This window comes from Oncorhynchus nerka, linkage group LG12 (assembly GCF_034236695.1).
Source record: "Oncorhynchus nerka isolate Pitt River linkage group LG12, Oner_Uvic_2.0, whole genome shotgun sequence".
NCBI lineage: Eukaryota > Metazoa > Chordata > Actinopteri > Salmoniformes > Salmonidae > Oncorhynchus > Oncorhynchus nerka.
The window spans coordinates 88238933-88266640 of NC_088407.1; the positions used below are offsets into that span (position 1 = coordinate 88238933).

A 27708-nucleotide genomic window follows, 5' to 3' on the forward strand; every position below is an offset into this window, starting at 1 on the left:
GTCTCCTCCCCTTCATCTACATGTCTCCTCCTCTTCATCTACACTGATTGACGTGGATTTAACAAGTGACATCATTAAAGGGGATCATGGCTTTCATCTAGATTAACCGTGGTCAGTCTGTGTCATGGAAAGAGCAAGTGTTCTTAATGTTTTGTCCACTCAGTGTTTTGTTCAATCTCTCGGTCTCTCTTCTCAGACCAAAACAGTGAGGTGAAGTTGGGGAACCCACTCCTGGTTCTCCTCCAGGCCCCATCTCAGCTGCTCTCTCACCTGCTGTTTGAAAGACAGGTGGCTCCGGACAGGTAGATACACACAACCCCCCTCCCTATTCGTCATGGGAACCCTGGCTTAGAGGCAGTATCACAAGTATATTTCGTGCTCTTTCATTCACTGAATTCAAACAATTTCAGCACTATGAGCTTGAGTTTCTTGTGTTAATATGAACGAGTGCATTTCATTCTACATCCTACTGCCATTCCACTAACCTCCTGTCCCTCCCCCTGTTACCCTCTCTCTCTCTCTCTCTAGAGTTTTGTCTCTGTTGCAGCAGGAGGGTCTGCGTCTGAGTGTCCAGCAGGTGATCGTGCAGCGTTGCTGTGAGGCTCTGCCTTTGTGGGACTGGTGCCCCGAACCAGAGAGGGAAGCTAGCCCCAGGGGAGAGGCTGGTTCTGGGGGAGAGGCTGGTTCTGGGGGAGAGGCTGGGCAAGGACAGACCGGACCAGGGGAAGGGGTGTTTAGGACTGCCAGCCTGGCAGCCCTGCTACGGCTACAGACTCAGGAACACTTGTCAATGCTGGGCATCACTGAGCCTCAGTCCCAGTCCCCCAGCTCTGAATCTGAAGCCTCTCCCGCGCTGGAGGACCTCCGAGCAACTACACCTCCCGTCCTCATCTTGTCCTCTTCTCTTTCACCTCCGCGACCAACTTCCTCTTCCTCCTCTTTTCTCCTCACACCATCAACCCTGTCTTTTCTCAAATCCCGCTCCCCTCTCCTGGCCACCGTTGCCTGTCTAAGTGCCAGTCCACGAGGTGCTGCCCGGGTACAGCCGTCCGGTTGGCTGGTGTTCCGGGGCGGAGGGCGTAAAGAGTGTGTGCTGGACGGGGAGCAGATCTCCAGGGAGGGGGAAAGCCTGCTTAGAGACTTCCCCATCCTGAGGGCCTACCTGGGGGCCATGGTTCAGCCCGTCCTGGGTACTTCGCTGGGGGCTGGGGAGGATGGAGCCGGTGGCGGAGGTAAGAGTTTTTTTTGTTGCTTTTTTGTGTCTTGTGTATATAGATATGTATTGTGTAATTTGATGTGTAATTGTTTATTGATGTTTACGTGCAAGGGCTCATCTGTGAATTCGACTGTATTCTCCTCATGACTCCCTGCTTAACAGTGAACTGACAGCGTTTTTAACTACTTTGCGGATACGCAACAGACAATCATTAATATCAGTCAAAAATATCAAATTCCAAGTTTATGCTTTATAAAGAGTAAAAAAATAAAAAAATAAAAAAAAGGTTATATTTGACTCCACCTTCCATGAAGTAGGTGTTGTTGACTGAATAGATAGATGTAGTTCGATGCATGATTTAATATAATTCACCAATACATTTTCTTGCTAGTCCAAAACATATTGCTATCAGGTTGTAAATCACAGCCTGGTACATTGTTTGTTGCCTACATTCGGGATGCACCGTTTCATTTTCAATAACTCGATATTTTGGACAAAAAAAAACCCAAACAGACGACTGTAACTACGGCTGGGAACAATCATAGCTAAGGAAGGGATCACAAGTCAGTCATAACGTGGCTAATAGTCTAGTGTATCTATGTAGTATTTATCTAGCAGTTAGATAGCTACATTACATAGCGTTACATTGGGTTACATAGGGTTACATAGCGTTACATAGGGGGGTTACATAGGGTTACATATGGTTACATAGGGGGGTTACATAGGGTTACATATGGTTACATAGGGTTACATATGGTTACATAGGGTTACATAGCGTTACATAGGGTTACATAGGGTTACATAGCGTTACATATGGTTACATAGGGGAGTTACATAGGGTTACATATGGTTACATAGCGTTACATAGCGCTACATAGGGTTACATAGCGTTACATAGGGTTACATAGCGCTACATAGGGTTACATAGGGTTACATAGCGTTACATAGCGCTACATAGCGCTACATAGGGTTACATAGGGTTACATAGGGTTACATAGGGTTACATAGCGTTACATAGGGTTACATAGCGCTACATAGGGTTACATAGGGTTACATAGCGTTACATAGCGCTACATAGGGTTACATAGCGCTACATAGGGTTACATAGCGTTACATAGGGTTACATAGCGCTACATAGGGTTACATAGCGTTACATAGGGTTACATAGGGTTACATAGCGTTACATAGGGTTACATAGCGCTACATAGGGTTACATAGCGCTACATATGGTTACATAGCGCTACATAGGGTTACATAGCGCTACATAGCGTTACATAGGGTTACATAGGGTTACATAGCGTTACATAGGGTTACATAGCGCTACATAGGGTTACATAGCGCTACATAGGGTTACATAGGGTTACATAGCGCTACATAGGGTTACATAGGGTTACATAGCGTTACATAGGGTTACATAGCGCTACATAGGGTTACATAGCGCTACATAGGGTTACATAGCGCTACATAGGGTTACATAGCGCTACATAGCGTTACATAGGGTTACATAGCGTTACATAGGGTTACATAGCGCTACATAGGGTTACATAGGGTTACATAGCGCTACATAGGGTTACATAGGGTTACATAGCGTTACATAGGGTTACATAGCGCTACATAGGGTTACATAGCGCTACATAGGGTTACATAGGGTTACATAGCGTTACATAGGGTCAACTTCCAAGATGGCGTAGCAGTAGTTGTCCTGTCGTATCGTCTCTCTGTAAATATCGTCTCTTTTTCGTTTTAGATATTTTTTAGATATTTTTTCTTCGCATATCCTTAAAAACATTTTGCTAAACCTAAGCTTCCAAATACTCTTCTGCAACCCGCCAATGTAGCTACTTTCCTAAAGTAGTTATATTTACTTCGGAACCGGACCCTCTCAACTGAAGCTAGCCAGCGAACTACCAGCTATACCAGCTAACCTTTAGCTCGGAAAGCTCTCGCCAGTTCGAACAACGCGACGCTAACCAGAGCATAACGGACTTAATTATTTTTTTCTTTTTTTACCCCCGGATTTCCACCACAAACGGAACATTCTTCAGCTGGATCCTCGCAACTAGCTATCGAGCTAAACAGCAACCCTGGTTGATTACTCCTGGCTAGCGTTTCCACCCACGTAGCTTGAAGCTAGCTGAGCTCCTAGCATACTCCTGGGCTACAATACCTTGACTACGACCGGTCTATCGATATTACCGCATGAAGAGGAATAAACAGACTCACCCCATCGCGACGTCCTCGCGACGTCCTCCAAAGGCTAACTCTCTAGCCCTCGCTATCTCCTTGCTTGCTAGTTCGGCACGCTAACTGCTAGCTTGTTTAGCCCAGGTCCGCTAACTACTACCTTGTTTACCCCGGCCTGCTAATCTGTTAGCTTGTTAGCACAGGCCTGCTAACCGTCCCTCCGCGTCCCAAAAACGCAGTGGCCCATATGTACTCTCTCTTCCCGATTTAAAAAAAAATTGTTTATACCTTCCGGAAACCTGCCTCACCCAATGTGATACGGAATCGCTATTATCTTTATTTTTAGAACACACTCAAGAACCTCCAGAAGCTAACTAGCTACAAGCTATTTAGTCATTGTTAGTTTTCTTAACCTGGATAACACTCGCCAGCCCAGCCCCCCTGCCCCATCCACCGCTGCCCCCTGGACACTGATCTCTTGGCTACATAGCTGATGCACGCTGGACTGTCCATTAATCACGGTACTCCTTTCTGCTTGTTTGTTTTATCTGTCGGCCGAGTTGCCTAGTCAATGCCATCTCACCTGCTGTTGTTATGCTAGCTGATTAGCTGTTGTCTCACCCACTGTTTTAGCTAGCTTTCCCAATTCAACACCTGTGTTCACTGTATGCATCGCTGTATGTCTCTCTCAAATGTCAATATGCCTTGTATACTATTGCTCAGGTTAGTTATCATTGTTTTAGTTCACAATGGAGCCCCTAGTCCTATTCCTCACACCCCTGATACCTCCTTTGTCCCACCTCCCACATATGCGGTGACCTCACCCATTACAACCAGCATGTCCAGAGATAAAACCTCTCTCATCATCACCCAGTGCCTGGGCTTACCTCCGCAGTACCCGCACCCCACCATACCCCTGTCTGTGCATTATGCCCTGAATATATTCTACCATGCCCAGAAACCTGCTCCTCTTATTCTCTGTCCCCAACGCTCTAGGCGACCAGTTTTGATAGCCCTTAGCCGCACCCTCATACTACTCCTTCTCTGTTCCGCGGGTGATGTGGAGGTAAACCCGGGCCCTGCATGTCCCCTGGCACCCTCATTTGTTGACTTCTGTGATCGAAAAAGCCTTGGTTTCATGCATGTCAACATTAGAAGCCTCCTCCCTAAGTTTGTTTTACTCACTGCTTTAGCACACTCTGCTAACCCTGATGTCCTTGCCGTGTCTGAATCCTGGCTCAGGAAGGCCACCAAAAATTCAGAGATTTCCATACCCAACTATAACATCTTCCGTCAAGATAGAACTGCCAAAGGGGGAGGAGTCGCAGTCTACTGCAGAGATAGCCTGCAAAGTAATGTCATACTTTCCAGGTCCATACCCAAACAGTTCGAGCTACTAATTCTGAAAATTACTCTCTCCAGAAATAAGTCTCTCACTGTTGCCGCCTGCTACCGACCCCCTCAGCTCCCAGCTGTGCCCTGGACACCATTTGTGAATTGATTGCCCCCCATCTAGCTTCTGAGTTTGTTCTGTTAGGTGACCTAAACTGGGATATGCTTAACACCCCGGCAGTCCTACAATCTAAGCTAGATGCCCTCAATCTCACACAAATCATCAAGGAACCCACCAGGTACAACCCTAACTCTGTAAGCAAGGGCACCCTCATAGACGTCATCCTGACCAACTGGCCCTCCAAATACACCTCCGCTGTCTTCAACCAGGATGTCAGCGACCACTGCCTCATTGCCTGTATCCGCTACGGTGCCGCAGTCAAACGACCACCCCTCATCACTGTCAAGCGCTCCCTAAAACACTTCTGCGAGCAGGCCTTTCTAATCGACCTGGCCGGGTATCCTGGAAGGACATTGACCTCATCCCGTCAGTTGAGGATGCCTGGTCATTCTTTAAGAGTAACTTCCTCACCATATTAGATAAGCATGCTCCGTTCAAAAAATGCAGAACTAAGAACAGATACAGCCCTTGGTTCACTCCAGACCTGACTGCCCTCGACCAGCACAAAAACATCCTGTGGCGGACTGCAATAGCATCGAACAGTCCCCGCGATATGCAACTGTTCAGGGAAGTCAGGAACCAATACACGCAGTCAGTCAGGAAAGCTAAGGCCAGCTTCTTCAGGCAGAAGTTTGCATCCTGTAGCTCCAACTCCAAAAAGTTCTGGGACACTGTGAAGTCCATGGAGAACAAGAGCACCTCCTCCCAGCTGCCCACTGCACTGAGGCTAGGGAACACGGTCACCACCGACAAATCCATGATTATCGAAAACTTCAACAAGCATTTGTCAACGGCTGGCCATGCCTTCCGCCTGGCTACTCCTACCTCGGCCAACAGCTCCGGCCCCCCCGCAGCTCCTCGCCCAAGCCTCTCCAGGTTCTCCTTTACCCAAATCCAGATAGCAGATGTTCTGAAAGAGCTGCAAAACCTGGACCCGTATAAATCAGCTGGGCTTGACAATCTGGACCCTCTATTTCTGAAACTATCCGCCGCCATTGTCGCAACCCCTATTACCAGCCTGTTCAACCTCTCTTTCGTATCGTCTGAGATCCCCAAGGATTAGAAAGCTGCCGCGGTCATCCCCCTCTTCAAAGGGGGAGACACCCTGGACCCAAACTGTTACAGACCTATATCCATTCTGCCCTGCCTATCTAAGGTCTTCGAAAGCCAAGTCAACAAACAGGTCACTGACCATCTCGAATCCCACCGTACCTTCTCCGCTATGAAATCTGGTTTCCGAGCCGGTCACGGGTGCACCTCAGCCACACTCAAGGTACTAAATGACATCATAACCGCCATCGATAAAAGACAGTACTGTGCAGCCGTCTTCATTGACCTTGCCAAGGCTTTCGACTCTGTCAATCACCATATTCTTATCGGCAGACTCAGTAGCCTCGGCTTTTTGGATGACTGCCTTGCCTGGTTCACCAATTACTTTGCAGACAGAGTTCAGTGTGTCAAATCGGAGGGCATGTTGTCCGGTCCTCTGGCAGTCTCTATGGGGGTGCCACAGGGTTCAATTCTCGGGCCGACTCTTTTCTCTGTGTATATCAATGATGTTGCTCTTGCTGCGGGCGATTCCCTGATCCACCTCTACGCAGACGACACCATTCTATACACTTTCGGCCCGTCATTGGACACTGTGCTATCTAACCTCCAATCGAGCTTCAATGCCATACAACACTCCTTCCGTGGCCTCCAACTGCTCTTAAACGCTAGTAAAACCAAATGCATGCTTTTCAACCGATCGCTGCATGCACCCGCTTGCCCGACTAGCATCACCACACTGGATGGTTCCGACCTTGAATATGTGGACACCTATAAGTACCTAGGTGTCTGGCTAGACTGCAAACTCTCCTTCCAGACCCATATCAAACATCTCCAATCGAAAATCAAATCAAGAGTCGGCTTTCTATTCCGCAACAAAGCCTCCTTCACTCACGCTGCCAAGCTTACCCTAGTAAAACTGACTATCCTACCGATCCTCGACTTCGGCGATGTCATCTACAAAATGGCTTCCAACACTCTTCTCAGCAAACTGGATGCAGTTTATCACAGTGCCATCCGTTTTGTCACTAAAGCACCTTATACTACCCACCACTGCGACTTGTATGCTCTAGTCGGCTGGCCCTCGCTACATATTCGTCGCCAGACCCACTGGCTCAGGTCATCTACAAGGCCATGCTAGGCAAAGCTCCGCCTTATCTCAGCTCACTGGTCACGATGGCAACACCCATCCGTAGCACGCGCTCCAGCAGGTGTATCTCATTGAGCATCCCCAAAGCCAACACCTCATTCGCCGCCTTTCGTTCCAGTACTCTGCTGCCTGTGACTGGACGAATTGCAAAAATCGCTGAAGCTGGAGACTTTTATCTCCCTCACCAACTTCAAACATCAGCTATCTGAGCAGCTAACCGATCGCTGCAGCTGTACATAATCTATTGGTAAATAGCCCACCCATTTTCACCTACCTCATCCCCACAGTTTTTATTTATTTACTTTTCTGCTCTTTTGCACACATATCTCTACCTGTACATGATCATCTGATCATTTATCACTCCAGTGTTAATCTGCAATATTGTAATTATTCGCCTACCTCCTCATGCCTTTTGCACACATTGTATATAGACTCCCCTTTTTTTCTCTACCGTGTTATTGACTTGTTTATTGTTTACTCCATGTGTAACTCTGTGTTGTCTGTTCACTCTGCTATGCTTTATCTTGGCCAGGTCGCAGTTGCAAATGAGAACCTGTTCTCAACTAGCCTACCTGGTTAAATAAAGGTGAAATAAAAATAAAATAAAAATAGCATTACATATGGTTACATAGCGCTACATAGGGTTACATAGGGTTACATAGCATTACATAGGGTTACATAGCGCTACATAGGGTTACATAGCGTTACATAGCGTTACATAGGGTTACATAGCGTTACATAGGGTTACATAGGGTTACATAGGGTTACATAGGGTTACATAGCGCTACATAGGGTTACATAGGGTTACATAGGGTTACATAGCGTTACATAGCGCTACATAGGGTTACATAGTGTTACATAGGGTTACATAGCGCTACATAGGGTTACATAGGGTTACATAGCGTTACATAGGGTTACATAGCGCTACATAGGGTTACATAGGGTTATATAGCGCTACATAGGGTTACATAGCATTACATAGGGTTACATAGCGCTACATAGGGTTACATAGCGTTACATAGCGTTACATAGGGTTACATAGCGTTACATAGGGTTACATAGCGTTACATAGCGCTACATAGGGTTACATAGGGTTACATAGCGTTACATAGCGCTACATAGGGTTACATAGCGTTACATAGGGTTACATAGCGCTACATAGGGTTACATAGGGTTACATAGCGTTACATAGCGCTACATAGGGTTACATAGCGTTACATAGGGTTACATAGCGCTACATAGGGTTACATAGCGTTACATAGGGTTACATAGGGTTACATAGCGTTACATAGGGTTACATAGGGTTACATAGCGTTACATAGGGTTACATAGCGCTACATAGGGTTACATAGCGTTACATAGGGTTACATAGGGTTACATAGGCTTACATAGGGTTACATAGCGCTACATAGGGTTACATAGGGTTACATAGGGTTACATAGCATTACATAGGGTTACATAGCGCTACATAGGGTTACATAGGGTTACATAGCGCTACATAGGGTTACATAGCGCTACATAGGGTTACATAGCGCTACATAGGGTTACATAGCGCTATGTAACCCCATGTAACTGCCTGTAAACACACAGTCCAGTTCATAGTGAATGAGGACAGGCCCTACTGCCTGTAAACACACAGTCCAGTTCATAGTGAATGATGGCAGGCCCTACTGCCTGTAAACACACAGTCCAGTTCATAGTGAATGATGACAGGTCCTACTGCCTGTAAACACACAGTCCAGTTCATAGTGAATGATGACAGGCCCTACTGCCTGTAAACACACAGTCCAGTTCATAGTGACTGACAGGCCCTACTGCCTGTAAACACACAGTCCAGTTCATAGTGAATGGTGGCAGGCCCTACTGCCTGTAAACACACAGTCCAGTTCATAGTGACTGACAGGCCCTACTGCCTGTAATCACACAGTCCAGTTCATAGTGAATGATGGCAGGCCCTACTGCCTGTAAACACACAGTCCAGTTCATAGTGAATGATGACAGGCCCTACTGCCTGTAAACACACAGTCCAGTTCATAGTGACTGACAGGCCCTACTGCCTGTAAACACACAGTCCAGTTCAAAGTGAATGATGGCAGGCCCTACTGCCTGTAAACACACAGTCCAGTTCATAGTGACTGACAGGCCCTACTGCCTGTAAACACACAGTCCAGTTCAAAGTGAATGATGACAGGCCCTACTGCCTGTAAACACACAGTCCAGTTCATAGTGAATGATGGCAGGCCCTACTGTCTGTAAACACACAGTCCAGTTCATAGTGAATGATGACAGGCCCTACTGCCTGTAAACACACAGTCCAGTTCATAGTGACTGACAGGCCCTACTGCCTGTAAACACACAGTCCAGTTCAAAGTGAATGATGACAGGCCCTACTGCCTGTAAACACACAGTCCAGTTCATAGTGACTGACAGGCCCTACTGCCTGTAAACACACAGTCCAGTTCATAGTGAATGATGGCAGGCCCTACTGCCTGTAAACACACAGTCCAGTTCATAGTGAATGATGGCAGGCCCTACTGCCTGTAAACACACAGTCCAGTTCATAGTGAATGATGGCAGGCCCTACTGTCTGTAAACACACAGTCCAGTTCATAGTGAATGATGGCAGGCCCTACTGCCTGTAAACACACAGTCCAGTTCATAGTGAATGATGACAGGCCCTACTGCCTGTAAACACACAGTCCAGTTCATAGTGAATGATGACAGGTCCTACTGCCTGTAAACACACAGTCCAGTTCATAGTGAATGATGACAGGCCCTACTGCCTGTAAACACACAGTCCAGTTCATAGTGAATGATGACAGGCCCTACTGCCTGTAAACACACAGTCCAGTTCATAGTGAATGATGACAGGTCCTACTGCCTGTAAACACACAGTCCAGTTCATAGTGACTGACAGGCCCTACTGCCTGTAAACACACAGTCCAGTTCAAAGTGAATGATGACAGGCCCTACTGCCTGTAAACACACAGTCCAGTTCATAGTGAATGATGGCAGGCCCTACTGTCTGTAAACACACAGTCCAGTTCATAGTGAATGATGACAGGCCCTACTGCCTGTAAACACACAGTCCAGTTCATAGTGACTGACAGGCCCTACTGCCTGTAAACACACAGTCCAGTTCAAAGTGAATGATGACAGGCCCTACTGCCTGTAAACACACAGTCCAGTTCATAGTGACTGACAGGCCCTACTGCCTGTAAACACACAGTCCAGTTCATAGTGAATGATGGCAGGCCCTACTGCCTGTAAACACACAGTCCAGTTCATAGTGAATGATGGCAGGCCCTACTGCCTGTAAACACACAGTCCAGTTCATAGTGAATGATGGCAGGCCCTACTGTCTGTAAACACACAGTCCAGTTCATAGTGAATGATGGCAGGCCCTACTGCCTGTAAACACACAGTCCAGTTCATAGTGAATGATGACAGGCCCTACTGCCTGTAAACACACAGTCCAGTTCATAGTGAATGATGACAGGTCCTACTGCCTGTAAACACACAGTCCAGTTCATAGTGAATGATGACAGGCCCTACTGCCTGTAAACACACAGTCCAGTTCATAGTGAATGATGACAGGCCCTACTGCCTGTAAACACACAGTCCAGTTCATAGTGAATGATGACAGGTCCTACTGCCTGTAAACACACAGTCCAGTTCATAGTGAATGATGACAGGCCCTACTGCCTGTAAACACACAGTCCAGTTCATAGTGAATGATGGCAGGCCCTACTGCCTGTAAACACACAGTCCAGTTCATAGTGAATGATGACAGGCCCTACTGCCTGTAAACACACAGTCCAGTTCATAGTGAATGATGGCAGGCCCTACTGCCTGTAAACACACAGTCCAGTTCATAGTGAATGATGGCAGGCCCTACTGCCTGTAAACACACAGTCCAGTTCAAAGTGAATGATGACAGGCCCTACTGCCTGTAAACACACAGTCCAGTTCAAAGTGAATGATGACAGGCCCTACTGCCTGTAAACACACAGTCCAGTTCATAGTGAATGATGACAGGCTTGTTTGCATTAAGGCCTACTGTAGCTCTGATTGGCTATGGTGCACCGGTCTGCATAGACTCTGGTCCTGGATGAGACATATGTTTTTGTTCAGTTTTATTTACTGCAGTGTCTATTAATTGTCCTAAAGCACAACCACTTTCCAAATCTATTTAGCTATAGAAGTATAAATATACACAATTCTAAAATAACATTCTAGGAATTTATGAAAAGTTTCAAATGACCATATCTAAGTGCTCGCTTGTCAGATTATTGTAATAATAACATTATAGTTATTATAATAATCATGGGGATGTATATTATGACCAGATTTGATGTTGCTAAAAGGCTGTCAGGTCAACCTGAAATGGTTGCCTAGTGGTAAGAGCGTTGGGCCAGTAACCGAAAGGCAAAAAAATCTGTCGTTCTGCCCCTGAACACGGTAGTTCCTGTTCCGTCATTGTAAATAAGAATTTGTTCTTAACTGACTTGCGTAGTTAAATAAAGGTTCAATAAAACAATTGAATCAAACTTTATTTATATAAATATTTATAGGCAGTTCAAAATGATTGTAATAATAATACATTTCTAGACCCATATGAAATGAAGATGGATTAGATTAGCCTTTTATTTGCTGTTTTCACAGAAATGTGCCTTGATCATTAAACTTAACTACAGACAATATATCAAAACAAAAAGCATATAAATATCTGTTATAAAAATAATAAAATCACAGATCAGGCTAGCAGGACGTTAGCCAGAGGCTAGCAGGACGTTAGCCAGAGGCTAGCAGGACGTTAGCCAGAGGCTAGCAGAACCCGTTAGCCAGATAGCCAGAGGCTAGCAGAACCCGTTAGCCAGAGGCTAGCAATTTTCAGACCAGGCTAGCAGAACATTAGCCAGACAAGCTCGACAGCACAGATTTTGGACCCCTGGATATAGAGAAAGTCACCCGGGCTAGTAGTAATTCCAGTCTACTAGCCATCAAATCAAATGTTTTTATAAAGCCCCACAGATGTCACAAAATGCTTTTACAGAAAACCAGCCTAAAACCCCAAACAGCAAGCAATGCCGATGTAGAAGCACGGTGGCTAGGAAAAACTCCCTAGAAAGGCAGGAACCTAGGAAGAAACCTAGAGGAACCAGGCTCTGAGGGTTGGCCAGTCCTCTTCATAGGCCAAGCATTCAGAGGTCGAGAGGTCGAGAGAGAGAGAGTGTCCAGGACAAGGCAGCATTTTAGGGTTACATAGCCACAGGCAAAACAACAGAAACTGGATCAGCATCATGACTGGGGACAGACAGGAGTCATCAGGTAGTTCTGAGGCATGTTCCAAGAGCTCAAGTCCTCCCAGCAACTACAACAACCATGTTCTCTCTCTCTCTCTCTCTCTCTCTCTCTCTCTCTCTCTCTCTCTCTGTGTGTGTAAATGTAGATGCTGGAGGTCTTGGGGCAGCCTTATGTGGTAAGCCCCTGGTGGTTTTACTCCTGTCGGGCCCTCAGGGGACACCTGCCCAGGCTGTGGCTATGGAAGCCTTCCAGCAGGCCCTGGCCTCTCGGGACCTGGGCAGGGCTCTGAGCCTGCTGGAGCTGTATGGACAGGGCTGCAGCCAGGAGAGGGTGCTCCGAGACAGACTACTAGCCTGGGCTGCTCTGGAGGGTGAGTACTGGGTTCATTACTCTGTGTGGACGTTTCCCCTTGGGTACAGATCTAGGATCAGCTTCTACCATTTGTGGGGAAAATGCTAAACTGACATCAGATCAATGTCTGGTGAGGGCGGGTCAGGTAGAACCATGGCCTGTGTCCCAAATGGAAGCCTATATAGTACACTACTTTAGACCCTATTCCCTATATAGTGCACTACTTTAGACCCTACTCCCTATATAGTGCACTACTTTAGACCCTACTCCCTATATAGTGCACTACTTTAGACCCTATTCCCTATATAGTACACTACTTTAGACCCTATTCCCTATATAGTACACTACTTTAGACCCTATTCCCTATATAGTACACTACTTTAGACCCTATTCCCTATATAGTACACTACTTTAGACCCTATTCCCTATATAGTACACTACTTTAGACCCTATTCCCTATATAGTACACTACTTTAGACCCTATTCCCTATATAGTGCACTACTTTAGACCCTATTCCCTATATAGTGCACTACTTTAGACCCTATTCCCTATATAGTGCACTACTTTAGGTAAGTTGACTGAGAACACTTTCTCATTTACATTCCCTATATAGTGCACTACTTTAGACCCTACTCCCTATATAGTGCACTACTTTAGACCCTATTCCCTATATAGTACACTACTTTAGACCCTACTCCCTATATAGTGCACTACTTTAGACCCTATTCCCTATATAGTACACTACTTTAGACCCTATTCCCTATATAGTGCACTACTTTAGACCCTATTCCCTATATAGTACACTACTTTAGGTAAGTTGACTGAGAACACTTTCTCATTTACATTCCCTATATAGTGCACTACTTTAGACCCTACTCCCTATATAGTGCACTACTTTAGACCCTACTCCCTATATAGTGCACTACTTTAGACCCTATTCCCTATATAGTACACTACTTTAGACCCTATTCCCTATATAGTACACTACTTTAGACCCTATTCCCTATATAGTACACTACTTTAGACCCTATTCCCTATATAGTACACTACTTTAGACCCTATTCCCTATATAGTACACTACTTTAGACCCTATTCCCTATATAGTGCACTACTTTAGACCCTATTCCCTATATAGTGCACTACTTTAGACCCTATTCCCTATATAGTGCACTACTTTAGACCCTATTCCCTATATAGTACACTACTTTAGGTAAGTTGACTGAGAACACTTTCTCATTTACATTCCCTATATAGTGCACTACTTTAGACCCTACTCCCTATATAGTGCACTACTTTAGACCCTACTCCCTATATAGTGCACTACTTTAGACCCTACTCCCTATATAGTGCACTACTTTAGACCCTATTCCCTATATGGTACACTACTTTAGACCCTATTCCCTATATAGTGCACTACTTTAGACCCTATTCCCTATATAGTACACTACTTTAGACCCTATTCCCTATATAGTACACTACTTTAGACCCTATTCCCTATATAGTACACTACTTTAGACCCTATTCCCTATATAGTACACTACTTTAGACCCTACTCCCTATATAGTGCACTACTTTAGACCCTACTCCCTATATAGTACACTACTTTAGACCCTATTCCCTATATAGTACACTACTTTAGGTAAGTTGACTGAGAACACTTTCTCATTTACATTCCCTATATAGTGCACTACTTTAGACCCTACTCCCTATATAGTGCACTACTTTAGACCCTACTCCCTATATAGTGCACTACTTTAGACCCTATTCCCTATATAGTGCACTACTTTAGACCCTATTCCCTATATAGTGCACTACTTTAGACCCTATTCCCTATATAGTGCACTACTTTAGACCCTATTCCCTATATAGTACACTACTTTAGACCCTATTCCCTATATAGTACACTACTTTAGACCCTATTCCCTATATAGTACACTACTTTAGACCCTATTCCCTATATAGTACACTACTTTAGACCCTATTCCCTATATAGTACACTACTTTAGACCCTATTCCTATATAGTACACTACTTTAGACCCTATTCCCTATATAGTACACTACTTTAGACCCTACTCCCTATATAGTGCACTACTTTAGACCCTACTCCCTATATAGTGCACTACTTTAGACCCTATTCCCTATATAGTACACTACTTTAGACCCTATTCCCTATATAGTACACTACTTTAGACCCTACTCCCTATATAGTACACTACTTTAGACCCTATTCCCTATATAGTGCACTACTTTAGACCCTACTCCCTATATAGTACACTACTTTAGACCCTATTCCCTATATAGTACACTACTTTAGACCCTATTCCCTATATAGTGCACTACTTTAGACCCTATTCCCTATATAGTACACTACTTTAGACCCTATTCCCTATATAGTGCACTACTTTAGACCCTACTCCCTATATAGTGCACTACTTTAGACCCTACTCCCTATATAGTACACTACTTTAGACCCTATTCCCTATATAGTGCACTACTTTAGACCCTACTCCCTATATAGTACACTACTTTAGACCCTATTCCCTATATAGTACACTACTTTAGGTAAGTTGACTGAGAACACTTTCTCATTTACATTCCCTATATAGTACACTACTTTAGACCCTATTCCCTATATAGTACACTACTTTAGACCCTATTCCCTATATAGTGCACTACTTTAGACCCTATTCCCTATATAGTGCACTACTTTAGACCCTATTCCCTATATAGTGCACTACTTTAGACCCTATTCCCTATATAGTACACTACTTTAGGTAAGTTGACTGAGAACACTTTCTCATTTACATTCCCTATATAGTGCACTACTTTAGACCCTACTCCCTATATAGTGCACTACTTTAGACCCTATTCCCTATATAGTACACTACTTTAGACCCTACTCCCTATATAGTGCACTACTTTAGACCCTATTCCCTATATAGTACACTACTTTAGACCCTATTCCCTATATAGTGCACTACTTTAGACCCTATTCCCTATATAGTACACTACTTTAGGTAAGTTGACTGAGAACACTTTCTCATTTACATTCCCTATATAGTGCACTACTTTAGACCCTACTCCCTATATAGTGCACTACTTTAGACCCTATTCCCTATATAGTACACTACTTTAGACCCTATTCCCTATATAGTACACTACTTTAGACCCTATTCCCTATATAGTACACTACTTTAGACCCTATTCCCTATATAGTACACTACTTTAGACCCTATTCCCTATATAGTACACTACTTTAGACCCTATTCCCTATATAGTGCACTACTTTAGACCCTATTCCCTATATAGTGCACTACTTTAGACCCTATTCCCTATATAGTGCACTACTTTAGACCCTATTCCCTATATAGTACACTACTTTAGGTAAGTTGACTGAGAACACTTTCTCATTTACATTCCCTATATAGTGCACTACTTTAGACCCTACTCCCTATATAGTGCACTACTTTAGACCCTACTCCCTATATAGTACACTACTTTAGACCCTATTCCCTATATAGTACACTACTTTAGACCCTATTCCCTATATAGTGCACTACTTTAGACCCTATTCCTATATAGTGCACTACTTTAGACCCTATTCCTATATAGTGCACTACTTTAGACCCTATTCCTATATAGTACACTACTTTAGGTAAGTTGACTGAGAACACTTTCTCATTTACATTCCCTATATAGTGCACTACTTTAGACCCTACTCCCTATATAGTGCACTACTTTAGACCCTATTCCCTATATAGTAGACTATTTTAGACCCTATTCCTATATAGTGCACTACTTTAGACCCTATTCCCTATATAGTACACTACTTTAGGTAAGTTGACTGAGAACACTATTCTCATTTACATTTAGACCCTATATAGTGCACTACTTTAGACCCTACTCCCTATATAGTGCACTACTTTAGACCCTACTCCCTATATAGTGCACTACTTTAGACCCTACTCCCTATATAGTGCACTACTTTAGACCCTATTCCCTATATGGTACACTACTTTAGACCCTATTCCCTATATAGTGCACTACTTTAGACCCTATTCCCTATATAGTACACTACTTTAGACCCTATTCCCTATAGTACACTACTTTAGACCCTATTCCCTATATAGTACACTACTTTAGACCCTATTCCTATATAGTACATTCCCTATATAGTACACTACTTTAGACCCTACTCCCTATATAGTGCACTACTTTAGACCCTACTCCCTATATAGTACACTACTTTAGACCCTATTCCCTATATAGTACACTACTTTAGGTAAGTTGACTGAGAACACTTTCTCATTTACATTCCCTATATAGTGCACTACTTTAGACCCTACTCCCTATATAGTGCACTACTTTAGACCCTACTCCCTATATAGTGCACTACTTTAGACCCTATTCCCTATATAGTGCACTACTTTAGACCCTATTCCCTATATAGTGCACTACTTTAGACCCTATTCCCTATATAGTGCACTACTTTAGACCCTATTCCCTATATAGTACACTACTTTAGACCCTATTCCCTATATAGTACACTACTTTAGACCCTATTCCCTATATAGTACACTACTTTAGACCCTATTCCCTATATAGTACACTACTTTAGACCCTATTCCCTATATAGTACACTACTTTAGACCCTATTCCCTATATAGTACACTACTTTAGACCCTATTCCCTATATAGTACACTACTTTAGACCCTACTCCCTATATAGTGCACTACTTTAGACCCTACTCCCTATATAGTGCACTACTTTAGACCCTATTCCCTATATAGTACACTACTTTAGACCCTATTCCCTATATAGTACACTACTTTAGACCCTACTCCCTATATAGTACACTACTTTAGACCCTATTCCCTATATAGTGCACTACTTTAGACCCTACTCCCTATATAGTACACTACTTTAGACCCTATTCCCTATATAGTACACTACTTTAGACCCTATTCCCTATATAGTGCACTACTTTAGACCCTATTCCCTATATAGTACACTACTTTAGACCCTATTCCCTATATAGTGCACTACTTTAGACCCTACTCCCTATATAGTGCACTACTTTAGACCCTACTCCCTATATAGTACACTACTTTAGACCCTATTCCCTATATAGTGCACTACTTTAGACCCTACTCCCTATATAGTACACTACTTTAGACCCTATTCCCTATATAGTACACTACTTTAGGTAAGTTGACTGAGAACACTTTCTCATTTACATTCCCTATATAGTACACTACTTTAGACCCTATTCCTATATAGTACACTACTTTAGACCCTATTCCCTATATAGTGCACTACTTTAGACCCTATTCCCTATATAGTGCACTACTTTAGACCCTATTCCCTATATAGTGCACTACTTTAGACCCTATTCCCTATATAGTACACTACTTTAGGTAAGTTGACTGAGAACACTTTCTCATTTACATTCCCTATATAGTGCACTACTTTAGACCCTACTCCCTATATAGTGCACTACTTTAGACCCTATTCCCTATATAGTACACTACTTTAGACCCTACTCCCTATATAGTGCACTACTTTAGACCCTATTCCCTATATAGTACACTACTTTAGACCCTATTCCCTATATAGTGCACTACTTTAGACCCTATTCCCTATATAGTACACTACTTTAGGTAAGTTGACTGAGAACACTTTCTCATTTACATTCCCTATATAGTGCACTACTTTAGACCCTACTCCCTATATAGTGCACTACTTTAGACCCTATTCCCTATATAGTACACTACTTTAGACCCTATTCCCTATATAGTACACTACTTTAGACCCTATTCCCTATATAGTACACTACTTTAGACCCTATTCCCTATATAGTACACTACTTTAGACCCTATTCCCTATATAGTACACTACTTTAGACCCTATTCCCTATATAGTGCACTACTTTAGACCCTATTCCCTATATAGTGCACTACTTTAGACCCTATTCCCTATATAGTGCACTACTTTAGACCCTATTCCCTATATAGTACACTACTTTAGGTAAGTTGACTGAGAACACTTTCTCATTTACATTCCCTATATAGTGCACTACTTTAGACCCTACTCCCTATATAGTGCACTACTTTAGACCCTACTCCCTATATAGTGCACTACTTTAGACCCTACTCCCTATATAGTGCACTACTTTAGACCCTATTCCCTATATGGTACACTACTTTAGACCCTATTCCCTATATAGTGCACTACTTTAGACCCTATTCCCTATATAGTACACTACTTTAGACCCTATTCCCTATATAGTACACTACTTTAGACCCTATTCCCTATATAGTACACTACTTTAGACCCTATTCCCTATATAGTACACTACTTTAGACCCTACTCCCTATATAGTGCACTACTTTAGACCCTACTCCCTATATAGTACACTACTTTAGACCCTATTCCCTATATAGTACACTACTTTAGGTAAGTTGACTGAGAACACTTTCTCATTTACATCAACAACCTGGGCAACAGTTACAGGGGAGAGGATGGTAATGGAGACCAGATTGGGAATTTAGCCAGGACACCGGGGTTAACACCGCTACTCTAACAATAAGTGACATGGGATCTTTTAATGACCTCAGAGAGCCAGGACACCGGGGTTAACACCGCTACTCTAACAATAAGTGACATGGGATCTTTAGTGACCTCAGAGAGTCAGGACACCCATTTAACATCCCACCCGAAAGACAGCACCCTACACAGGGCAGTGTCCCCAATTACTGCCCTGGGGCATTGGGATATTTATTTTTGACCAGAGGAAAGAGTGCCTCCTACTGGCCCTCCAACACCACTTCCAGCAGCATCTGGTCTCCCATCCAGGGACTGACCAGGACCAACCCTACTTAGCTTCAGAAGCAAGCCAGCAGTGGGATACATTCAGTGCACTACTTTAGACCAGGGCCCATAGGGCTCTGTTATCTAGTGTACTACTTTAGACCAGGGCCCATAGGGCTCTGTTATCTAGTGCACTACTTTAGGCCAGGGCCCATAGTGCTCTGTTATGTACTGTAGTGCACTACTTTAGACCAGGGCCCATAGGGCTCTGTTATCTAGTGTACTACTTTAGACCAGGGCCCATAGGGCTCTGTTATCTAGTGCACTACTTTAGGCCAGGGCCCATAGGGCTCTGTTATGTACTGTAGTGCACTACTTTAGACCAGGGCCCATAGGGCTCTGTTATCTAGTGCACTACTTTAGGCCAGGGCCCACAGGGCTCTGTTATCTAGTGCACTACTTTATGCCAGGGCCCATTGGGCTCTGTTATGTACTGTAGTGCACTACTTTAGACCAGGGCCCATAGGGCTCTGTTATCTAGTGCACTACTTTAGGCCAGGGCCCACAGGGCTCTGTTATCTAGTGCACTACTTTATGCCAGGGCCCATTGGGCTCTGTTATGTACTGTAGTGCACTACTTTAGACCAGGGCCCATAGGGCTCTGCTATCTAGTGCACTACTTTAGGCCAGGGCCCATAGGGCTCTGTTATCTAGTGTACTACTTTAGGCCAGGGCCCATAGGGCTCTGTTATCTAGTGTACTACTTTAGGCCAGGGCCCATAGGGCTCTGTTATCTAGTGTACTACTTTAGGCCAGGGCCCATAGGGCTCTGTTATCTAGTGTACTACTTTAGACCAGGGCCCATAGGGCTCTGTTATCTAGTGTACTACTTTAGACCAGGGCCCATAGGGCTCTGTTATCTAGTGTACTACTTTAGGCCAGGGCCCCATAGGGCTCTGTTATCTAGTGTACTACTTTAGGCCAGGGCCCATAGGGCTCTGTTATCTAGTGTACTACTTTAGACCAGGGCCCATAGGGCTCTGTTATCTAGTGTACTACTTTAGACCAGGGCCCATAGGGCTCTGTTATCTAGTGTACTACTTTAGACCAGGACCCATAGGGCTCTGTTATCTAGTGTACTACTTTAGGCCAGGGCCCATAGGGCTCTGTTATCTAGTGTACTACTTTAGGCCAGGGCCCATAGGGCTCTGTCATCTAGTGCACTACTTTAGACCAGGGCCCATAGGGCTCTGTTATCTAGTGCACTACTTTAGGCCAGGGCCCACAGGGCTCTGTTATCTAGTGCACTACTTTATGCCAGGGCCCATTGGGCTCTGTTATGTACTGTAGTGCACTACTTTAGACCAGGGCCCATAGGGCTCTGTTATCTAGTGCACTACTTTAGGCCAGGGCCCACAGGGCTCTGTTATCTAGTGCACTACTTTATGCCAGGGCCCATTGGGCTCTGTTATGTACTGTAGTGCACTACTTTAGACCAGGGCCCATAGGGCTCTGCTATCTAGTGCACTACTTTAGGCCAGGGCCCATAGGGCTCTGTTATCTAGTGTACTACTTTAGGCCAGGGCCCATAGGGCTCTGTTATCTAGTGTACTACTTTAGGCCAGGGCCCATAGGGCTCTGTTATCTAGTGTACTACTTTAGACCAGGGCCCATAGGGCTCTGTTATCTAGTGTACTACTTTAGACCAGGGCCCATAGGGCTCTGTTATCTAGTGTACTACTTTAGACCAGGGCCCATAGGGCTCTGTTATCTAGTGTACTACTTTAGGCCAGGGCCCCATAGGGCTCTGTTATCTAGTGTACTACTTTAGGCCAGGGCCCATAGGGCTCTGTTATCTAGTGTACTACTTTAGACCAGGGCCCATAGGGCTCTGTTATCTAGTGTACTACTTTAGACCAGGGCCCATAGGGCTCTGTTATCTAGTGTACTACTTTAGGCCAGGGCCCATAGGGCTCTGTTATCTAGTGTACTACTTTAGGCCAGGGCCCATAGGGCTCTGTCATCTAGTGCACTACTTTAGACCAGGGCCCATAGGGCTCTGTTATCTAGTGTACTACTTTAGGCCAGGGCCCATAGGGCTCTTATCTAGTGTACTACTTTAGGCCAGGGCCCATAGGGCTCTGTCATCTAGTGCACTACTTTAGACCAGGGCCCATAGGGCTCTGTTATCTCGTGCACTACTTTAGACCAGGGCCCATAGGGCTCTGTTATCTAGTGCACTACTTTAGGCCAGGGCCCATAGGGCTCTGTTATCTAGTGCACTATAAAATGAATAGGTTGCCATTTGGGATGATACCATGGCTCTGCTTGAACAAAGTCACACTGTTTATGTTGTGTCTGTTTGGTGATTTTTAGATAGCCTAGTGGTTAGAGCGTTGGGTCAGTAACCGAAAGGTTGTTGGATCGAATCCCTGAGTTGACAAGTTCAAAATCTGTTGTTCTGCCCCTGAACAGGCAGTTAACCCACTGTTCCTAGACCAGTTAACCCACTGTTCCTAGACCAGTTAACCCACTGTTCCTAGACCAGTTAACCCACTGTTCCCCGGTAGGCCGTCATTGAAAATAAGAATTTGTTCTTAACTGACTTGCCTAGTTAAATAAAGGTTAAATTAAAAAAATTAAAATATCTACTGTGTTGACATTTTGGTATTTTTTAAAATTCCTGGTGCCAATCTAGTTAATTTTTTAACTTTCTGACACAATCGCTGATTTGTTCTTATCTCCCTCCCTCCCTACAGATGGCGAAGACAGCATAGGCCAGTTGTTCAGAGTACAGGACCCATGTCTGAGGGCCCGTGTGGCCTTACAGGCCCTGGAGCGCTGGCCCCTCGGGCCCTCTCTGGAGCTGATGGAGTTCTGCCTCAACAACCCCCACATGGAGGCCTCTCTCAGGGGAGAGCTGGAGCTCAGGAAGACAGAGCTGGACATCTACCAACGGGTAACCAGAGACATTTAATCAAAGTTATTACAGATTTATGATCATGTTATTTGAAGCAGGTAGATTAATGTTATTTGAAGCAGGTAGATAAATGTTATTTGAAGCAGGAAGATAAATGTTATTTGAAGCAGGTAGATAAATGTTATTTGAAGCAGCTAGATAAATGTTATTCGAAGCAGGTAGATTAATGTTATTTGAAGCAGGTAGATAAATGTTATTTGAAGCAGGTAGACACATGTTATTTGAAGCAGGTAGACACATGTTATTTGAAGCAGGTAGATTAATGTTATTTGAAGCAGGTAGATAAATGTTATTTGAAGCTGGTAGATAAATGTTATTGAAGCAGGTAGATAAATGTTATTGAAGCAGGTAGATAAATGTTATTTGAAGCAGGTAGACAAACGTTATTTGAAGCAGGTAGATAAATGTTATTTGAAGCAGGTAGATAAATGTTATTTGACAATTGAAACGGGAACTGGACACATATCGCTGGGTAAATACAGTGGGGGGAAACAGTATTTAGTCAGCCACCAATTGTGCAAGTTCTCCCACTTAAAAAGATGAGAGGCCTGTAATTTTCACCATATTTACACTTCCACTATGACAGACAAAATGAGAAAGAAAATCACATTGTAGGATTTTTAATGAATTTATTTGCAAATTATGGTGGAAAATAAGTATTTGGCACAAACTTCTCTGCCATCTTCCCTGTCTTTCTCTCACGGTGTTCTATCCACAATAAAGAACAAAATATGACCGCTTCAACAAATCTTCTATCCTAGATGTTGAACCTGCTGCCTTCGTTGCCATGGGCCACCTGGCAGGAGCTGAGGACAGAGTCCAGGAGAGACCCTGAGTCCATGTTTTCTAGGATGTTGGAAGCCAGGGTGAGTCTCAGCACTGTGTAAATAAATAGCCTGACACCTTCTTTTTTTTTTAACACGGACGTTATTAGACCTTGAGTCTATGCTGTCTAGGAGGCTGGAGGCCAAGGTAAGTCCCACCAATGTGTTTATATATAGTTAATTAATTAATTATTTTTTTATCCAGGTTAACTTTAGCACTAACTTTTTAATGGACGTTTTAGTATTTACAAAAAAAACACAGAGCACCACATTTTAGGGTTCTGGAAAAAAAAGGATCAAACGAATCAAAAGATGCTTCCTCTGCTGTCCATTTGACGTGTCCTCTCATCTCTCTGTCAGGAGTTTTCTCTGTGTGCCCAGTGGATGGCGCTGTACTCTGTGTCAGACCACCTCAGATTACAGCTGCAGACTGAACACCTGCTACACCTGCTGGAGAAAGGACAGACTGACAACGCTTTCCAGGTGGGCTTTCGTCTGCTATTGGTCTAAACTTGTCTTCCTTAATTTCTTCTACTTCCTCTCCTCCATATGTGACCGACCGGCTCGATTCGTTATTAGAGTTACCATACTCTAATTCCACTGATTTCAAAACTTGATCGTCCAGAAAGTGGAGAGCAACTATATATATATATATAAAGCTGTGTTAGCCTAGACATACTGACCAGCTCATATAGACAGAAGTGTGCTATTTTGCAGACCAATCCGAACTCATCTCTCGGTACGTTCAGCCCACTCATTATCTCAGCCAATCATAGCTAGCGGGAAGGTTGTTTACTTTTTCTGTGGCTAAATCAACTAGGTTCGTAATTTAAACAATTTAATTCGTATTTACAGATGGAATGCAAGTTTGTTATTCAGGCACATGAAAGTTCACATGTTCCAGAAGTTTATGTTTAAATGGCTCTCTTGTGAAATAGTGACCCGCTACATACGCCTAGATTCCTGAAATGAGTCCCATTTATTCTCCTTCCCCTGCTCTGTTTCTTCTCTTTCCTCTCCTCCGTTTCTTCTCCTTCCCCTGCTCCGTTTCTTCTCCTTCCCCTGCTCCGTTTCTTCTCCTTCCCCTGCTCCGTTTCTTCTCCTTCCTCTCCTCTGTTTCTTCTCCTTCCTCTGCTCCGTTTCTTCTCCTTCCCCTGCTCCGTTTCTTCTCCTTCCCCTGCTCTGTTTCTTCTCCTTCCTCTGCTCCGTTTCTTCTCCTTCCCCTGCTCCGTTTCTTCTCCTTCCCCTGCTCCGTTTCTTCTCCTTCCTCTGCTCTGTTTCTTCTCCTTCCTCTGCTCTGTTTCTTCTCCTTCCCCTGCTCCGTTTCTTCTCCTTCCCCTGCTCTGTTTCTTCTCCTTCCCCTGCTCCGTTTCTTCTCCTTCCTCTGCTCCGTTTCTTCTCCTTCCCCTGCTCTGTTTCTTCTCCTTCCCCTGCTCTGTTTCTTCTCTTTTCCCTCCTCTGTTTCTTCTCTTTTCCCTCCTCTGTTTCTTCTCCTTCCCCTGCTCTGTTTCTTCTCCTTCCCCTGCTCCGTTTCTTCTCCTTCCCCTGCTCTGTTTCTTCTCCTTCCCCTGCTCCGTTTCTTCTCCTTCCCCTGCTCCGTTTCTTCTCCTTCCCCTGCTCCGTTTCTTCTCCTTCCCCTGCTCCGTTTCTTCTCCTTCCCCTGCTCCGTTTCTTCTCCTTCCCCTGCTCCGTTTCTTCTCCTTCCCCTGCTCTGTTTCTTCTCCTTCCCCTGCTCCGTTTCTTCTCTTTTCCCTGCTCTGTTTCTTCTCCTTCCCCTGCTCTGTTTCTTCTCCCTCTCCTCTGTTTCTTCTCTTTTCCCTCCTCTGTTTCTTCTCCTTCCCCTGCTCCGTTTCTTCTCCTTCCCCTGCTCTGTTTCTTCTCCTTCCCCTGCTCTGTTTCTTCTCTTTTCCCTGCTCCGTTTCTTCTCCTTCCCCTGCTCTGTTTCTTCTCCTTCCCCTGCTCCGTTTCTTCTCCTTCCCCTGCTCCGTTTCTTCTCCTTCCCCTGCTCCGTTTCTTCTCCTTCCCCTGCTCTGTTTCTTCTCTTTTCCCTGCTCCGTTTCTTCTCCTTCCCCTGCTCCGTTTCTTCTCCTTCCCCTGCTCCGTTTCTTCTCCTTCCCCTGCTCCGTTTCTTCTCCTTCCCCTGCTCTGTTTCTTCTCCTTCCCCTGCTCTGTTTCTTCTCTTTCCCCTGCTCTGTTTCTTCTCCTTCCCCTGCTCTGTTTCTTCTCTTTTCCCTGCTCCGTTTCTTCTCCTTCCCCTCCTCTGTTTCTTCTCCTTCCCCTGCTCTGTTTCTTCTCCTTCCCCTGCTCCGTTTCTTCTCCTTCCCCTCCTCTGTTTCTTCTCCTTCCCCTGCTCCGTTTCTTCTCCTTCCCCTGCTCTGTTTCTTCTCCTTCCCCTGCTCCGTTTCTTCTCCTTCCCCTGCTCCGTTTCTTCTCTTTCCATTGCTCCGTTTCTTCTCCTTCCCCTGCTCCGTTTCTTCTCCTTCCCCTGCTCTGTTTCTTCTCCTTCCCCTGCTCTGTTTCTTCTCTTTCCTCTCCTCCGTTTCTTCTCCCTCTCCTCTGTTTCTTCTCCTTCCCCTGCTCCGTTTCTTCTCCTTCCCCTGCTCCGTTTCTTCTCCTTCCCCTGCTCCGTTTCTTCTCCTTCCCCTGCTCCGTTTCTTCTCCTTCCCCTGCTCCGTTTCTTCTCCCTCTCCTCTGTTTCTTCTCCTTCCCCTGCTCCGTTTCTTCTCCTTCCCCTGCTCCGTTTCTTCTCCTTCCCCTGCTCCGTTTCTTCTCCTTCCCCTGCTCCGTTTCTTCTCCTTCCCCTGCTCCGTTTCTTCTCCTTCCCCTGCTCCGTTTCTTCTCCTTCCCCTGCTCCGTTTCTTCTCCTTCCCCTGCTCCGTTTCTTCTCCTTCCCCTGCTCTGTTTCTTCTCCTTCCCCTGCTCCGTTTCTTCTCCTTCCTCTTCCCTTATTGGAAGAACAGAATAGGTGAAGGCAATAGGCTGGATTCCTACGGTATTAGGAAATCTCCTTTCACCTGTCCATTGTCTTTCCAATCAGTGCAGAAGAAGGAAAGGAGAAGAGGAATCCAGTTTATACAATTGAGATGTGACCCATCTGTCTATAGTTGTTTCTCCTCCGTGCACTATGTCATAGACTTTGTTTCTCATTGACTCTCTTCACTGTGATTGGTACAGCTGCTGGAGGGCCTATCAGACTTAACCTTGGGTCTGGAGGTGTGTGAGCGCGCTCTGGACCGCCGGCCCGGATTGGCTGCCTGCCACTTCCTGGCTAACTACCTCACTCTCCACTTCCAGTGCCAAGTGTCCCCCGCCCGCCGACGCCACATCCACGACCTTCACCTGGGATCCAAGGTCAGCAGATTCAATGACTTTTATTGTATCTGTGACCTCTAGTGTTGATGGGGAGCCTAGCGGTTAAGAGCAGGCAGCCTAGCGGTTAAGAGCAGGCAGCCTAGCGGTTAAGAGCAGGCAGCCTAGCGGTTAAGAGCAGGCAGCCTAGCGGTTAAGAGCAGGCAGCCTAGAGGTTAAGAGCAGGCAGCCTAGAGGTTAAGAGCAGGCAGCCTAGAGGTTAAGAGCAGGCAGCCTAGAGGTTAAGAGCAGGCAGCCTAGAGGTTAAGAGCAGGCAGCCTAGAGGTTAAGAGCAGGCAGCCGAGCGGTTAAGAGCAGGCAGCCTAGCAGTTAAGAGCAGGTAGGAAAAGAACGAGCTCAGGAACGATGGGAGAGCGCGGGAGAGATCAGGAAAGAGTGTGTCACCAAGGTAGTAGGTCTGATTTGAACCCGACACTGGAACACACACCACCAGTTAGTGTTTTAAATTAACCTCTCTCCTCTCTCTTCTCTCTCCGCTCATCTCCTCTCCTCTCCTCTCCTCTCCTCTCCTCTCCTCTCCTCTCCTCTCCTCTCCTCTCCTCTCCTCTCCTCTCCTCTCCTCTCGTCTCGTCTCGTCTCGTCTCCTCTCCTCTCCTCTCCTCTCCTCTCCCCACTCGCTACTCGCTCTCTCCCTACTCTCTGTCTCCCTTCTCTATCCTCTAGGTCCTCCTCACCCTCCCCCCTGGCGCCAGACAGGACTACTTCCCCCTCCTTTCTGAGCCACTATTAATGCTGGAACAGCTCCTGATGAACCTGAAGGTGCCACCAAATTATTGTTATAGTATTTTTGTATTATGTGAACAAAAATAAAAACGCAACATGTAAAGTTTTGGTCCCATGTTTCATGAGTTTAAATAAAATATTCCCGAAATCTTCCATATGCACAAATTTTTCTCAAATTTGTCCATCCACATGACAGATGTGGTATATCAAGAAGCTGATTAAACAGCATGA

General features: G+C 44.9%; 1 protein-coding gene across 1 annotated transcript in view; it reads left to right on the forward strand.

The window, feature by feature from the left end:
• zfyve26 (zinc finger, FYVE domain containing 26) overlaps window positions 1-27708 on the forward strand; it is a 153602-nt gene that overhangs the window by 52955 nt on the left and 72939 nt on the right. Inside the window, 8 exon segments of the mRNA XM_065025938.1 lie at window positions 197-302; window positions 529-1232; window positions 12563-12787; window positions 22341-22540; window positions 23323-23427; window positions 23746-23868; window positions 26560-26736; window positions 27418-27513. Coding sequence (XP_064882010.1) covers window positions 197-302; window positions 529-1232; window positions 12563-12787; window positions 22341-22540; window positions 23323-23427; window positions 23746-23868; window positions 26560-26736; window positions 27418-27513 — 1736 coding nt within the window.